Raw genomic sequence first — 17,675 nt, 5'->3', positions numbered from 1 at the left:
AAGGTTTCTACCGGATGACAAGACAAGGAAACCAAACTACCATCACATACTCTGTGCTAATTTCTTTATAGTTTTGTTTAGTTGAGGATAAAACAAAAGTGAGTCCTGATCCTGGGCACTTAAGAGTTTAAATTAGACATTATGTAGCAAATACTTGGGTTAGACACCAACTAAACTCAAGATTGGACACATTTTTTCAGGAAGAGTGGTTGGCCATTGTGGAACCATGAGTTTGACCACAAAAACATAATATACAAAGGTGCAATGATTTTCAGAAACATAACACAATATCAGTGGCAGGCTTTTGAACTTTATTGGCATGTTTTTTTGTTTTTCTTTTTTGCAAGATCTGTCATTTTATTTCCAGTTATAGTAAATGCATACCAACTGCTTGAGATGATTTTCTGAGTCTTGTCTCAGAGAAATAACACCCCTTACTTACCATATTTACAAAGACAAACATGGATTTGTAGAATAATCCTAACGTTACCCAGCCAAACTAGTTCAGGTAGGTAAATCATGCAGTACAGCTCTAATTCACTGAAAGTCCTTGATATTGCTGAAGGAGGCTGGATTAAGTTATGACCAGTCAATTTTTGAAAACAAAACAAAACAAAAAAAAAAGGTTTGGCAATTCTCAAGCTGTCACAGTTCAGGTTAAAAGCAATCAAACAAGACACATAAATATTATTTTTGACAAATAAAAAGTGCAAAAGGCAGATTATCCTTTTGGGATGATTAAGAATTCCAGTTTAAAAAAAAAAATCTTGGATGGCTAAGAGACAATGTTTTTTTTTTTTTTTTCTACCCCCACATCAAGTTTAGCAGATTCACAAATCTTCTTGTACATCAGACCTTCAAAGTGCAAATATTATAAAATGGCATAAGCTTGTATATATACATTTCATTTAATGAAAAGGAAAAATAAAAATCAAAACTTTATCCTCTTCTAATGAGGTTCCATTTCATCTTCTCAGGCTCCAGTCAAAACATGACCGTACACCAACCCTCGACTTCATCGCCGTCACGCTCGTGGATCGCCTCAACACCTGCTGCTGTTCTTTTATTAAACAAAGCTGCGCCTCGTCTCCACTCAGAAAAGGTGGAGTTATTAACACCCAAACCGAGATCCGTCCGCGTCGCGCAGATCAAGTCAGCTCGGCGTTTCTTCGCGACGTTCTCGTTCTTCCAAACGGTCCTCAGCCTGCGGTGGTTAAAACGACTCGACTAAATCTACTTCAGTAACGCACGACCTTACAGCCACGATAACTAAAATTCATTACAGCTAAATTGCATAAGACTCTTGCACTCCAAAGAGCGTTTTCGAAACAAAACCAAGAGGGGGAAAAAAAGAACAAAAAAAACAAAAAAAAGTACTGTTTGTGAACATGCTTCTCCATCCACAGCACCAGAAAGCTGACCTGATGAGACCTTGTGCAGCTTAAAACACTGTTTTATCCAAAAATATACTTCATTGATTAGCTCTTTTTAACTTGCATGTTCTCAAGAACAAAAGCATGGATGACAAAAAGTGTGTCTTGAAGCGCAAGAGTCGAGATTAACTTGGCGTACGCTGTGAAATTATCAAGTCCGAAAGCTTTAGAAGCTGAATCTACTTTAAAGTGAAGAAGTCTTAAAAGGATTGAAAACTGCGGCCCTGTTTATCCAAATGGAGGTTTGTTCTCGTTGCATTCTGGGCTCTGCATCTCTGGATTGGTTTTACCGTAAAACAATGTTACATCACCGTTAAAGTAAGACTAGTTCAGTCTGTTTGACACCTACTTTTTCTGTGGACGACAGAGACACGCTTCTGAGGGCAACAGGAACTCTTGTTAACACTGAATATGCAAAACTAAATTAAATTTGACAGATTAAACTCGTTTGAATAAATTCCTTCATTTTTGTGAGATTGTTTTTCCCCGTTGTGCTTCGTGAAACACGACGAGCAAGCCCGACGAAAGCAAAAAAAGGCGGATTTGGAGGAGAGAATGAAAATTCATCTTTTTTTTTTTGGCTCAGTTCAGAAGCGCAGACTTCCTTTAGAGTGGGTCAAATTGTTCTAGAAAAGATGGGTTAAACTGGTAACACTTTCTCCATTCCTTCCCCGCTTCCTCTCGTCACTGTCGGGCTCCTCTGTCAGGTCATGCGAGGGCGAGGGAAGGAACTGCGCTGGAAAGGAATGCTGGCAGCGTGGAAACCTGGAGGAAAAGAGCACCACTAACACATCAGTGCTGTAGTTTGTCTTTTAATCCAGCAGAGTGCGCACTTTAGTCAAACAAAAGTGGCAAGATTTGCGTTTCCTTCTAGGCTTACTTTCAGTATAGGAAGAAGAGGCGTGTTCTGTGCGACGTGGCCATGTTTTCTGACATGTTGCGTACTTTCAGGTAGTTCACAAATCCTCTGAAGAACAGCAGGAGGCCTGAGCAGAGAGAATAAGTTAGGCTTTTAATTTTTTCCACCTGGTTTTTCATCGTTACCCTCGACTGAGACGATGGAAATACTGACCTAGCAACAGGAAGATCCACCAGAGCCAGTATTGGCCGTTAAAGTAGCCAGTGAAGTAGTCTGAGAACTGAACAAACCAGGAAAAGTTCAAAACACATTCAACAATTTCAAAAAAAACAACAAAAAACTCATTTTTGAATTTAACATACCCTGACAATGAGTATCCACTTAATGAGCGAGAGGCCGAAGCCGCAGATGGCGCCGTAGCGACCGGCGATGGTATTGGTCAGACAGAACGACAGACAGAAGCCAATCCAGTTGAAGAGAAAAGCCACTGGAGGAATAAACACACCACTAGTGCTCTGTTGTAGCAAACAGTTTGCGTTTTTCTTTTTTTTTGTTTTTTTTGTTTGTTAGTTCGTTTCCGTGGAAAACTCACTGAAAAAGGCCAACATGAAGATCCCGTCATTCCCGACTCGGAGCTGATCAGCGTCGCTGAAGTCATCTCTCGGGGGGAAGTCATCGTCCTTTAGGACACAAACAAAATAATAAAAAAAAACTTCAGGGACACAGGAGAGAAAATTTGACAGAGAGTGGCCACAAAAAAAAAAAAAAAATCAATAGATGCATTACAAAACATGTTTGCCCTTCTTCGCTCTCTGCCCCCATTTCACTCCACAAAGTCCGTCTGTCTGTCAGGGATATGGTGTTTAATTTGATATATTTTAGTTCTTAAAATAATATCCTGTATGACAAAGTGTTAGGGCCATGCTAAAATCACAAGAATAGTGTCATAAAATGACACGAATAAAGTCATAGTTGTTTGAAAGTCATAAAATTCTGAGAATAAAAAGTCATAATATTACAAGACTTAGTAAACAGTGTGGCCCTAATACTATGTCATAATCCTGAACTTGACAAAGTCTTGTTTGCGGTTCGTCTTAGTTAAAGGAATGTTTCCCTCAAAATTGAAAGCAAACAGTGACTAGAAAGTCTGGGTGTGGCTCGTTACCCGGGGCAACACCTCCACGGCGGAGGCAGCCAGGGCGGCTGCTTTAGCCTTTTCTGCTTCATCGTAGGTTGGCAGTGACGTGGCGACACTGTAGGGCGGAGGAACGGGGAAGTCACCCTGGAAGCTGGATTCTGTAAAAACAGCAGATGACGAGATGCCTCAGTTAAACAGAGAGAACCACGTGCAGAGCCTGAAACCACAATAAAGAGGTGAGGCGGTGTAAGAAATTGGCATGACTCGACGGTCTGAACGCTGCAAAAAAAAAATTAAATCCTCTGTAAGCTGAAAACACGCAACCCTGGGAAGACATTTAGAGGAGCTCTAAGGTAGAACGGAAAAGCAGTACCAGGCGCCGCAGCGGTTGCCCCCAGGTCGATGGAGGCGTAAGGAGGCGGTGGTGCGTCAGCCTCGCCCGCTGAGGGGGCCGGGGCTGCGCCGGCCTGAGCCTCCCTCTGGTCCGGACCGGACGCGTCGGCTCTGGCTGACGCAGAAGTGCAGGGCTGCTGCTCTACGCTGGAAGTCTCTGAAGAATCTTCCTCATTGTGAAACTGCAAAAGAAGACGAGGTTTTAGAGTTGTAGGCGCGAGTCCATCATCTGATCATCTGCGGCTGCTCCAGGGGGCGACCCTCGCTCGTCGCCGGGACTCTTGGTGGACTTAGCAACGCAGCACCAGATAGTATTTTAGCAACAACACGGGACTGTTTTTAACTCGTCAGCAGCTGCCTGGAGGCAACAATTTGGTTTTGACATTACAGAGCTGAATCAGGTTATTGTTCTGGACTTTGGTTCTTATAAACTTGTTATAGACTTGCGGCTGCGGTTGGGATCGTCACCCTGCTGAAAGACCCGTTTCTGAACACTCAATACCACAAACAAAATGTTTTTACTTTCTTTTTATTATTCATTTTAAAATTATATCGTGATTACTATAACTCTGTATATCCATGAGTTCTAATAGGCTGCAACTGGCCGTGTCTGCAGTGGTTTTTTTCAGTTCTACCTGCTCAACAATAAACTATTTTTTAAAATAAAATCAGTAGATCATAACTGCCAGATCCAATACATAGAAAGTGTGTCACACTGTTCAGTTAATTAAAGATATTATTAAAAAATTTGGGGGTAATCAATTGTATTCTGTTTTCTTGGAAAACTGACGAACAAAATTATGTCAAGGGCTGCAAATGGCCCACGGGCCACACTTTGACCACCCCTGGTCTAGATATTCTGCTTTCAGCCACTTAAATTTATTTTTCTTTTCATGGATGGCATTACAGTGGAATACATTGTACTTTCTTTTAACACAATCAAGTCTAACGGTCTTTGTAACTTAAAAACTCATTTTAAAATTTGAAATAAAAGCCTTGTTTACATTTTTAACATGACTTTGGACATGGTTAGGCAACTATTTTTTTTTTCCAAAACTAAAAAAAAAAAAAAAAAAAAAAAAAAAAAAAAATCAATCAGTTACAGAAAAATGCTTCTTCACATTATCATTTGTCCAGAACAGAATGTTCGTCCCGAGAAATGCAGGTGCGACGAAAACTGAACCGCATGCAGCTAATCAGTGAATGAAGCTTGCTTGTGCATCCAAGAGTCGTCTGCTGACTTGAGTCTATTAATTTTTTTTGTCAGAGGCGAGAGCCAAACACCTTCTGAAATTACAGAGAGGCGACCGGGATGATATGGGAATCTGGAAAGTCAACAACCAGGAGGGAGATTACCAAACTACTCAAGTGGGGGGGAGGGTTTCTGCGTCCAACAGTCGGCAAACTTTTGACGAATCACCTCGTTCTGCTTTCAAACTGATCCACAAAAGAGGCTAAAGATTATCATTGCCGTTGGTCGGCTCGCATCTGGCTTTGAGGACGGCGCCGACGTCATTTGGAGCCGCAGATAATCGCAAAATAAACTGCTGATATAAACCAAAGATTAACTTGAAGGGCGCTCAGGGAGCAGAGTCCTGAGCCAAGGCCGGCGCCCTCTCCTCCGCCCGCCTCCTCCGCCGCTAGTGAATCACACTGACACACACCTCCACCTCTCGCTGTCGCCACGCCGGGAAAACGAAAGTGACCGAACCGGTCCGGCCTGTCAAGTCTTCAAATTCCTACGTCGAGAAAAAACCTCAAAGAGTTCTGGAAACTCTTTATGTTGTCACTGTAAGTTGCTGAAGTTTCAAACAGAATCTTGATGGTGTGACAGGAAAAACGATTAAAGAAGTGAATTCTCCAGTTTGAAGTTTTTTTTCCACAAAGTAAAGCAACGGCAAGCTTGTGGTTTACCACCTCTGCATATTGGGGAAGCACCATTTTTATCGCTGCTGTGACTAATATCCGAGCAGTTTTTAAAAGAAATGCTGTCATGTTGAAAACAAGAACTCGTGTTTTACCTCTTCAGTGAGTAAATACGTGGAAATATTTATTTTCAGACATAGTTCCATTAATCGGCGAGTGAATGATCGGCCAACGTCTGGCTGGGAATCAAGGACAAAGCCTTATTTTGGGGGGAGGGGACTGCGGGGGGTTACATAAGATATTAAACAGCATAGCCACAAGCCTCCTCGTGTGTCTAAATCCGACTGAAACCGAACAAATACTTAACAGGAGGGACGGGATGTGGTGAGGAGAACAACTGAACCCCAACAAAACCCAATCCGACGAGCGTTTTTGTTGCGTTATTCCTGGAATATGAGAGGCTGTTGCAACCCCATGGCTTTGTTTGGTCATGAAACGTTAGAGCGCACACTCGCTACAGGGGTCACACTGGAATCTGTGAGGATTGTCAGTCCAAACACCCACATGCACGACTGCAGGTATCCGGACACGAAAACAAAACGTCTCGTTTGACATTTGAAAGTGGCTCTGAGGGATTATTTCACAGCTTTAAGAGAGTGTGGGCATTAGATCCAGCTCCAAGTGCATAATTATTATCAATACACTTCCACAGTAGAAGTGTGGAAGTGTATAGATATAGATGATATTAACTATAAATATAGTTGATAAATTGCATTTTGTGCATATTGGCTTTTGTAGCTTTGTTTCCATTCTTATTTGCAAACTCCAAAAGAGATTCAATTAAGTTGCTACATCTTATGAATATATTAAGCAACAACTTGAACTTGTTGCAATTCACTTCTACTAAAAAGCTCTTTTTAAGCATGTGAGCTTAGCTTCTGTTGGGTGAGTAACAGCTTTGTCAGCTTCAGACTTCACAGAAAAACAGAAAAAAAAAAAAACACCCGGTCAAAACACTGATTGGTGCATTTCTATATGCATTTTGACATCTGCACCGTGTAATTTCAAAGCTAGACAATGCGGTTTACAAGGTAGACCTAATTTAAAGTGATACTAGGGCACCTAAGCAAAGGTTTTGAAATAACTTGGTTACCCCGACCTCACTTTTTATTTTTTATGAAAGTAGAAGAGCACTGAAAAATAACCCTGTACCTTATCAACTAGTTTTCTGTGGTTCACAGTAAAAAACGCGTTAACCATTTTAAGACCTTATCGCCTCTTCTCGGAAGCTTCAGAAATTACATTTTAGCTAGCATGCTAATTAATTAGCATCCTAAACCGCAAAGCCAACTTTGAGATAGCTATATGGTCCCGTGTTTTAACAATAAATAAAAATAACAAAACATCAGGTTAAATTTTTGAGAAATGTATCAGAGCTCAAAAGATTTATCCAATTAATTTTAGCTGGCTAAGTGGGTAACGTTAGCCTAGAAAATCCGGAAGTGGTTTGTTAAAGACTAGCTAAAACATTTTTTTTCGACAGTTTGAAACAAATTATGTCAAAAGTAAAATATTTTTGAGGATATATGACGTTGAGGTGCTGTTAGAAACGTTAAGAAAAGGACAACATAATGTTATCAATTTCATGCTGTATTTTCCGCAAGGCCTTGTTTGTTGTTAGGCCGATTTGTTCAAACTGTTTTGATCTGATGTCGCTGCGAACAACTCACCACTTGGTAACGGCTTGCTGGGTCCATCCCGACGTGGTTCAGCTGGCGAGGAAACCAGCTCAGTAAACAAAGAGAGGAATCTGACCTGCCTTTCCTCAGGCGGTTTCTGTCACGGAGAGAGACTTGGGTCTGAACAAATGCGAGAAGAGCTGAAAGCAGTGCGAGAAATGGCTGCACCCTCGACGCACTCGCTTGGAAAAATACTCCTATCAGTAGTGCGCCAAGCTGCCAGAGGCAGTCACTATTCAATTTAACAACATCCGGTTTGATGTTTCAAAATAAAACACGGTCGCCATACAAAATATCTAAATTGCAACAGAAAGTTAACTTATTTTAACGATTCAGTTCAAAAACTGTTTTTTTTTATTCAGAAATGCTGTTTCGTGTGCCTGCAGGGACATATGGTGGACATAAGACAGATCATAATTGCTTTCAATGCTTTATAAAATGTTACTGATTTTATAAAACATAAACATTTTACTAGAAGTTAGATTTAGATGTTTTATCACTAAAATTAACAGAATTTTAGAAATAAAGTCTTTGAGTATGTTACTATGTTTGTAATAAAACAAGATGAGATTTCCTTTCTATATTTAATTACATAGCTGCAGGAACACACAACATAGCAGTTTGTTATATTATGCTGTTAAAACAACATAGCAGTTTTAACAGCTTGAAGCAGGCGGTTGTTTAGTGTGGGGTTTCTCTTTTGGCAGGACCTGAGCCTGACCTGTTTAATGCATGTAGTGTAAACATTTCAAAAATACATCAATAAAATCATTGTGCCCGGATAGGCTATTAAAACAAACTAGCAGGCGTCATGCGACATGAGTGGGGGATCTATAATAATGCGCGCGACTCTTTCATGCAGTAGTTTACGGCTGTGCTCATTAATTAGCATAATGAAATCGAAAAAAAACACGGATTTTTAAAAATTTTTTTTTATTTATTTCTTTTACGGAACACTTTCAATTAATGATGGTAAGTGGGCTGAGGACCCTCCAGCCAAAAATAATATATTTGCGGAGTCGCCATGATGAAGCTCATTAGCTACAGGTGCGATACCAGAGGAATATGACCGGTTACTGAAAGTGCGCAGGTTTCTACTGTAGCCATGTGGACGGTTACAACATATAAACAGCAATGGTGAGTGTGTGTGCTTTTTAAAAATGTATAGACTATTTTATCAGTATTATGCGTGAGTTCTGAGATATAAGGACTTTGGGCTGGTTTCCATGGCAAATGTGTCCCCACCACCAAATGTGCTCAAAAACAATAACCTATTTATGTATGCTTTAGCCACTTGATAAAAAGTCACTGTGTCACTATTAACTATTGAATAATGGTTAATAACCCATATGCTTGTACTATTTTCCTGAGACATCTTTGAAAAATTATGTTTTCAATTAATACCAATGACAAGCTGTTCAGTTCAGGTATTATAATTTCATTGTAGAAAGAGTGCGTTTTAAATACAGCAAAAACCTTTTTGAAGGAAAAATCATTAATATTCTAGTCCTTATTATTATTATTATTATTATTATTATTATTATTTTGAAGGAAATTCACCCGAGTGCTTGTTCGACTCTAGTTAACTTACCTCTTGAGGTTTTGATGACGGATTTCCGCAGAGCAATGACGTCAACGCTCGCAAAATATTTAACAAAACTGAAACCATTAGGTGGAGCCAGAGTTCTGTCTCGCCTCTCAGCTGTTGTAATCACTTTTCCACAATGCCTGCTGTAATGAAAAATATATACACAGTTTTTTTTTTCAACCACTGAATACTTATTTGCATAGAAAAATGTAGATGCATTCATACCTAATTTAAAGCATTATGATGGCTCTATTTTTTTTGCATGGTGAAAACATGCAGAAAGGCTGAAACTTTTACGATTAAGAAAGCTTTTAATCGTGACTCTGTCAGCCGGTGGGGCACATGTTTTGTATTTAAATTAATTATTTGAAAAGCTGTTCAATGAGATCAATAGTTATTTGAATTTTTCACTAAATTCAACACCCACACAGAAGGAAAAGCCGGTGCAGGACTCCTTATAATGTAAATCACTGCATTCCTGCAGAGAAAGACCAAAGATTTTAAACTGTTTGCTCAAACGCGTCTTTAAGAACAATGTGAACAGTTTAGAAAAATGCAACATGCTCATATGTTGATACCCTTAACATCCCAGGTTTGTTTCTTTACCTCATCTCAAATGTTATTCCGTCATGTGTTGCTGCTTCTGGGATAATCCTGGATCAGCATTGCAGTGGATCAGCGCATAATGGAACCTTTATAAATTGAAATGCTCCAGTTTAAAGGGTGAACACTGAAAAGCTGGAGAAACAATCTAAGGCATGTGTTTTTACCACACTGTCCGTCCTGAAAGTACTTTGAGAACATCTAAATAGCAACTGAAGGACAGGTTGGAGGAAAACACAAGTCGGTCCCACCACTAATGCATTTCTTAGATGTCGTCTTTATTATCTTTAACCTCGGTGACTCACTCACTTTGCTGCATTGCTGATAAATCCACCCTTTTAAGATCTAAAATACAGCCAGCTCTTTCCACTCCTATCTTCTCTGTCTATCGCATTAATGCTCTCACTCCTCCTCCTTCAGTCTGAGAAAATGCTGGCTGAAGTCGCCCTATGCACAGTGAGGTATCGATAAAAGGCTCTTCTTGAATTAAACATTAATCCCATTCACTAAGAAAGGGATTACTGTAGTACATGTTTCAGTTAAGCGGGTCACGCTGAGTCGAGAAAGAGGCAAGAAAAAAAAAATATAAAAATGAAAAAGTATCTCCCATCTTGTGGTGTTTTACCCTTTTGGGAGCAATTAGGATTCCATGATCTGGCCCGAACTGCTGGACAGCAGCAGGGAAGCACACTAGTTAAAAGAAGTTGAAGTCATTTGGCCAGCTGCTTGTAAAAGACCTCTTCTACAGCCAATAATGGCACCTCAAGACATCCATCACTGACACCACATGCACACCCTCTTCCCACGCGCACACAGCACACAATTGGGAGGCTGTTACTTGGCAACATCGTTTCAAGGTAAATAGGTGCTATAAAAAGGTGTTATATAAAGAAACAGTGGGTGTCTGTCGGATGGTGGAGCTTTTTAGCGAGGCAGACTCATTCTTCTGCTATTAAAGCTCAACTCGGTTTGACTGGAAGGCGAGGGTTTGGCTTGAGGAGACATATTCGTTTTGCAAGGTTCACTAGGTAGCAAATGTGTATTTTAGGCAAATGTACACCGTATTGTTTGGGACTATGGAGTGAAATTAAGGGAGTACAGAAGTTGGATTTTGATTTACGAATTAACAGAACTTTGACATCAAACCTGTGAGATTTCAGCATAACCAGAAAGTTTGAATATATAATCCAACATGGCAGCCACATACCTTATCTTAATTGACACTCCAGCCAATCATCACACATGTCCCACACCTGGTCTTTGTCCAATAAACACATCAGTTCTTAATTTTTTATGAATTATAATGTCTAGACACCTGGTCCTTCTGTATTAATCAACACACGTAACAACACAAATGGTCCTTGTTTAATAATTAACACAGAAGTTGCTTTATCAGTGAACACACAGGTCATGTATCCATTCTGTAACAACTGACACACCTGTTACATAACTGATCTTTATATATTTATTACTGCACCTTTGCATCATGTTAGAAAACATCAAGGATTTCAACTCTGCTTGGGATTTGTTTGGGTTCCCATTTTATTGTTCTTTCATTACTTGGTTTTTGCATTTCAAACCTCAACTAAGTTAAGTTGAAGTGGAGAAACAGTGCTGATTAGCTGATTAGCTAATCTTAACCATTCTATGACAACAAAGCAAAAAATAAGCTGCTATCAATTTTATTTAATTTCTGGAGATGACGTTAAACTCCAAAGTTTTGTGTTTGGGAATGCTATGACTAACGTAGGAGACCTTTTTGAAAAAAACAAAAAACAAACTCACGTTAAAGTTGTTAAATCATCTGCAGAAAGCTGAAAAACAATAATGGCAGTAGCAAAGTATGTGACCTATTAAATCAGTCCAGTTTAATTGAGTGGTGCTTATTTTTCCAGCAATCAAGCAGTCATTTTCAGATTAACTGCTGTGCAGCACAATCAAATCCAGTTGATCACAAACTGGCAATTGGTTAAAATATATCCATAAGAAAACCCATACAACAGTAGTTAATCCTTAGCTCAATAAGTCAGCTTGTGAGCTGTTTTAAAGAAAGAATAGAGGATTTAGAAGATACAGCTTAAACCAATAACTTAGTCCTGCAAGGTAAAAATCCATTATTTTTAGGCGGATTTCCTGATTGCAAAATACTTCTTCCAAGAAAGCTGTTTTCTTGAAATAAAGACTCCACTTAAATTCATCTTAGGATGGGAATGCCTATAAAACCAACAAGACGACTGTTGGGCAAATAATAATAGTTGAATTTAATGTCACAAACTGATACCGAGGAAGGGAACAGGAATGTGCAATTAATACGAACCCTGGTTAAAATCATCCCATTTATGGGACAAAATGTGAACTTTCTCTGACTAAACATGTAATTATAGCAGCGACGGCTCCCTCTTTTAAATAAGCAACACCATGAGAAACTGGCAGCCGCTAATTAGCAGGAAATGTAAAAACAGACAATTAGTCACGGCACACGCCTCCCTTTGTGTCTGCAGATGATTGTGTGGGTGTGTGAATGTGGATTTGGGAAGACAGTGCAGTTTCTGCAAGCTGCAAGTGCTTGAGTTGTCCAGCAGGGAGCAGAATAGACAAAGTTATTTAATTTTTCAGGATTTTTGTCAGCTGAAAATGCATCACCAGCCTGTCTTTAATTCATTTCAGCCTAAATATGGATTACTGAGATGGTCTATGTATGGTGTAAACTCCTCAAGAAATCCAACTGAAACTGTGAAGAAGTAAGGATAGCTTTTTATTCAAGGACTTGAACCATGATGGCAAAACAGAGTTGTTAACCTTTTCGCTGACATTTAAAGTAAAAATACTTTGCCGTCAGTCTTTCCTGGAACTGATCGAAGTGCTCTTGTCATTTGCAAAAGAGGGGTTGGGGGTAAAGCTCACCATTGGTTGAACTGGATTATCACCACAGTACAGAATAATGAGTTATGTGCTCTAAGATATATTTTTAAAAGACTAATACGAAATGTTCTGTTTACTATAAAATCTACTCGTTCAGCATACCTTGCGATTTTCAGGCGTTTTTGTCCGTGGACTGATGGACTGAGAGGCAGTGCTGCAGCAAGGTTTAAATTATTCCACTGCATCTGGCAGAGCTGGTCATTTTTGGCAGAGCGAAAAGTTTGTGTAACAACTGAAACCGGAGTGTTAGAGTGCTCTAATCAAATACTGTTTGAGAGGACTTCAGTGAGACTTGATTCTTTGCAATAAATTAAGCAAAGTTATTAACGTCTAGTGTTTTTTTTCCTAATTATAGAGTTTTCAAACGGAGAGTTTTCTTCATATATGTAGAATATGAACAGCATTAAGTCCTTAAGAGTCTGAATTCCCACTTATTTCCTGCTACCCATTCACAAATTTCTCCAGATTTTGCTGAAAAGACAAAGATTTTGTGTTTTATATTCCACTGTGTCTGTATCTGCATCTTTGTAAACAGATACTCTTGTACGTAGAATTTAGTTGTACATACATAAACTTGTGACAATACTTTTCCCAGTTTATCATATCTGTGTTAATCTTTCCTAATAAACAGCTGCTGCAAAGCTTGCATGTGTTACTTTGCAATTCATGTTTAATTCAATTAGCTGAACAAACGCTAATGCAGCGACGCAGTCATGTTCAATTAAACCCAGCATTAATCAGGCTTATATTGCCTCCGCTAATGTGGAGCGAGACTGTTCCAAAACTTTCGCAGCATTGTGACAAAACAAAACTGCATTATAATCACCACATTGAGAACAAGTCAGTATTCTCTTTAATCTGTCTCCAAAAGAGNAAAAAAAAATCAATCAGTTAAAGAAAAATGCTTCTTCACATTATCATTTGTCCAGAACAGAATGTTCGTCCCGAGAAATGCAGGTGCGACGAAAACTGAACCGCATGCAGCTAATCAGTGAATGAAGCTTGCTTGTGCATCCAAGAGTCGTCTGCTGACTTGAGTCTATTAATTTTTTTGTCAGAGGCGAGAGCCAAACACCTTCTGAAATTACAGAGAGGCGACCGGGATGTTATGGGAATCTGGAATGTCAACAACCAGGAGGGAGATTACCAAACTCAAGTGGGGTGGAGGGGGAGGGTTTCTGCGTCTAACAGTCGGCAAACTTTTGACGAATCACCGCGTTCCGCTTTCAAACTGATCCACAAAAGAGGCTAAAGATTATTATTGCCGTTGGTTGGCTCGCATCTGGCTTTGAGGACGGCGCCGACGTCATTTGGAGCCGCAGATAATCGCAAAATAAACTGCTGATATAAACCAAAGATTAACTTGAAGGGCGCTCAGGGAGCAGAGTCCTGAGCCAAGGCCGGCGCCCTCTCCTCCGCCCGCCTCCTCCGCCGCTAGTGAATCACACTGACACACACCTCCACCTCTCGCTGTCGCCACGCCGGGAAAACGAAAGTGACCGAACCGGTCCGGCCTGTCAAGTCTTCAAATTCCTACGTCGAGAAAAACCTCAAGGAGTTCTGGAAACTCTTTAAGTTGTCACTGTAAGTTGCTGAAGTTTCAAACAGAATCTTGATGGTGTGACAGGAAAAACGATTAAAGAAGTGAATTCTCCAGTTTGAAGTTTTTTTTCCACAAAGTAAAGCAACGGCAAGCTTGTGGTTTACCACCTCTGCATATTGGGGAAGCACCATTTTTATCGCTGCTGTGACTAATATCCGAGCAGTTTTTAAAAGAAATGCTGTCATGTTGAAAACAAAAAAAAAAATCAAGAACTCGTGTTTTATCTCTTCAGTGAGTAAATACATGGAAATATTTATTTTCAGACATAGTTCCATTAATCGGCGAGTGAATGATCGGCCAACGTCTGGCTGGGAATCAAGGACAAAGCCTTATTTTGGGAGGAGGGGGCTGCGGGGGGTTACATAAGATATTAAACAGCATAGCCACAAGCCTCCTCGTGTGTCTAAATCCGACTGAAACCGAACAAATACTTAACAGGAGGGACGGGATGTGGTGAGGAGAACAACTGAACCCCAACAAAACCCAATCCGACGAGCGTTTTTGTTGCGTTATTCCTGGAATACGAGAGGCTGTTGCAACCCCCTGGCTTTGTTTGGTCATGAAACGTTAGAGCGCACACTCGCTACAGGGGTCACACTGGAATCTGTGAGGATTGTCAGTCCAAACACCCACATGCACGACTGCAGGTATCCGGACACGAAAACAAAACGTCTCGTTTGACATTTGAAAGTGGCTCTGAGGGATTATTTCACAGCTTTAAGAGAGTGTGGGCATTAGATCCAGCTCCAAGTGCATAATTATTATCAATACACTTCCACAGCAGAAGTGTGGAAGTGTATAGATATAGATGATATTAACTATAAATATAGTTGATAAATTGCATTTTGTGCATATTGGCTTTTGTAGCTTTGTTTCCATTCTTATTTGCAAACTCCAAAAGAGATTCAATTAAGTTGCTACATCTTATGAATATATTAAGCAACAACTTGAACTTGTTGCAATTCACTTCTACTAAAAAGCTCTTTTTAAGCATGTGAGCTTAGCTTCTGTTGGGTGAGTAATAGCTTTGTCAGCTTCAGACTTCACAGAAAAACAGAAAAAAAAAAAAACACCCGGTCAAAACACTGATTGGTGCATTTCTATATGCATTTTGACATCTGCACCGTGTAATTTCAAAGCTAGACAATGCGGTTTACAAGGTAGACCTAATTTAAAGTGATACTAGGGCACCTAAGCAAAGGTTTTGAAATAACTTGGTTACCCCGACCTCACTTTTTTTTTTTTATGAAAGTAGAAGAGCACTGAAAAATAACCCTGTACCTTATCAACTAGTTTTCTGTGGTTCACAGTAAAAAACGCGTTAACCATTTTAAGACCTTATCGCCTCTTCTCGGAAGCTTCAGAAATTACATTTTAGCTAGCATGCTAATTAATTAGCATCCTAAACCGCAAAGCCAACTTTGAGATAGCTATATGGTCCCGTGTTTTAACAATAAATAAAAATAACAAAACATCAGGTTACATTTTTGAGAAATGTATCAGAGCTCAAAAGATTTATCCAATTAATTTTAGCTGGCTAAGTGGGTAACGTTAGCCTAGAAAATCCGGAAGTGGTTTGTTAAAGACTAGCTAAAACTGTTTTTTTCGACAGTTTGAAACAAATTATGTCAAAAGTAAAATATTTTTGAGGATATATGACGTTGAGGTGCTGTTAGAAACGTTTAGAAAAGGACAACATAATGTTATCAATTTCATGCTGTATTTTCCGCAAGGCCTTGTTTGTTGTTAGGCCGATTTGTTCAAACTGTTTTGATCTGATGTCGCTGCGAACAACTCACCACTTGGTAACGGCTTGCTGGGTCCATCCCGACGTGGTTCAGCTGGCGAGGAAACCAGCTCAGTAAACAAAGAGAGGAATCTGACCTGCCTTTCCTCAGGCGGTTTCTGTCACGGAGAGAGACTTGGGTCTGAACAAATGCGAGAAGAGCTGAAAGCAGTGCGAGAAATGGCTGCACCCTCGACGCACTCGCTTGGAAAAATACTCCTATCAGTAGTGCGCCAAGCTGCCAGAGGCAGTCACTATTCAATTTAACAACATCCGGTTTGATGTTTCAAAATAAAACACGGTCGCCATACAAAATATCTAAATTGCAACAGAAAGTTAACTTATTTTAACGATTCAGTTAAAAAACTATGTTTTTTTTTTAATTCAGAAATGCTGTTTCGTGTGCCTGCAGGGACATATGGTGGACATAAGACAGATCATAATTGCTTTCAATGCTTTATAAAATGTTACTGATTTTATAAAACATAAACATTTTACTAGAAGTTAGATTTTGATGTTTTATCACTAAAATTAACAGAATTTTAGAAATAAAGTCTTTGAGTATGTTACTATGTTTGTAATAAAACAAGATGAGATTTCCTTTCTATATTTAATTACATAGCTGCAGGAACACACAACATAGCAGTTTGTTATATTATGCTGTTAAAACAACATAGCAGTTCTAACAGCTTGAAGCAGGCGGTTGTTTAGTGTGGGGTTTCTCTTTTGGCAGGACCTGAGCCTGACCTGTTTAATGCATGTAGTGTAAACATTTCAAAAATACATCAATAAAATCATTGTGCCCGGATAGGCTATTAAAACAAACTAGCAGGCGTCATGCGACATGAGTGGGGGATCTATAATAATGCGCGCGACTCTTTCATGCAGTAGTTTACGGCTGTGCTCATTAATTAGCATAATGAAATCGAAAAAAAACACGGATTTTTAAAAATTTTTTTTTATTTATTTCTTTTACGGAACACTTTCAATTAATGACGGTAAGTGGGCTGAGGTCCCTCCAGCCAAAAATAACATATTTGCGGAGTCGCCATAACGTAAGAACGCTGTTCTTAAACTTACAGGATGAAGCTCATCAGCTACAGGTGCGATACCAGGGGAATATGACCGGTTACTGAAAGTGCGCAGGTTTCTACTGTAGCCATGTGGACGGTTACTACAGTGCTTTATCAGCATATAAACAGCAATGGTGAGTGTGTGTGCTTTTTAAAAATGTATAGACTATTTTATCAGTATTATGCGTGAGTTCTGAGATATAAGGACTTTGGGCTGGTTTCCATGGCAAATGTGTCCCCACCACCAAATGTGCTCAAAAACAATAACCTATTTATGTATGCTTTAGCCACTTGATAAAAAGTCACTGTGTCACTATTAACTATTGAATAATGGTTAATAACCCATATGCTTGTACTATTTTCCTGAGACATCTTTGAAAAATTATGTTTTCAATTAATACCAATGACAAGCTGTTCAGTTCAGGTATTATAATTTCATTGTAGAAAGAGTGCGTTTTAAATACAGCAAAAACCTTTTTGAAGGAAAAATCATTAATATTCTAGTCATTATTATTATTATTATTATTATTATTTTATTTTGAAGGAAATTCACCGGAGTGCTTGTTCGACTCTAGTTAACTTACCTCTTGAGGTTTTGATGACGGATTTCCGCAGAGCAATGACGTCAACGCTCGCAAAATATTTAACAAAACTGAAACCAGTAGGTGGAGC

At 39.4% G+C, this 17,675-nt stretch overlaps 1 protein-coding gene across 1 annotated transcript; it reads right to left on the bottom strand.

Moving 5' to 3' along the window:
- Positions 1–320: 320 nt before the first annotated feature.
- Positions 321–7,645, bottom strand: ndfip2 (Nedd4 family interacting protein 2). The gene is made up of 8 exons (XM_007557084.2): positions 7,420–7,645; positions 3,804–4,005; positions 3,458–3,588; positions 2,885–2,972; positions 2,655–2,779; positions 2,506–2,572; positions 2,314–2,419; positions 321–2,198 (listed from the first exon to the last, which is right to left on the bottom strand). Exons 1-7 carry the CDS (start codon positions 7,444–7,446, stop codon positions 2,316–2,318), a joined length of 744 nt encoding a protein of 247 aa, XP_007557146.1. The 5' UTR covers positions 7,447–7,645; the 3' UTR covers positions 321–2,198; positions 2,314–2,315.
- Between the last annotated feature and the right edge of the window lie 10,030 nt (positions 7,646–17,675).

This window comes from Poecilia formosa, unplaced genomic scaffold (assembly GCF_000485575.1).
Source record: "Poecilia formosa unplaced genomic scaffold, Poecilia_formosa-5.1.2 Scaffold83, whole genome shotgun sequence".
In the NCBI taxonomy this organism is placed as follows: Eukaryota; Metazoa; Chordata; class Actinopteri; order Cyprinodontiformes; family Poeciliidae; genus Poecilia; species Poecilia formosa.
This window is presented reverse-complemented; position numbering and strand designations above follow the sequence as displayed.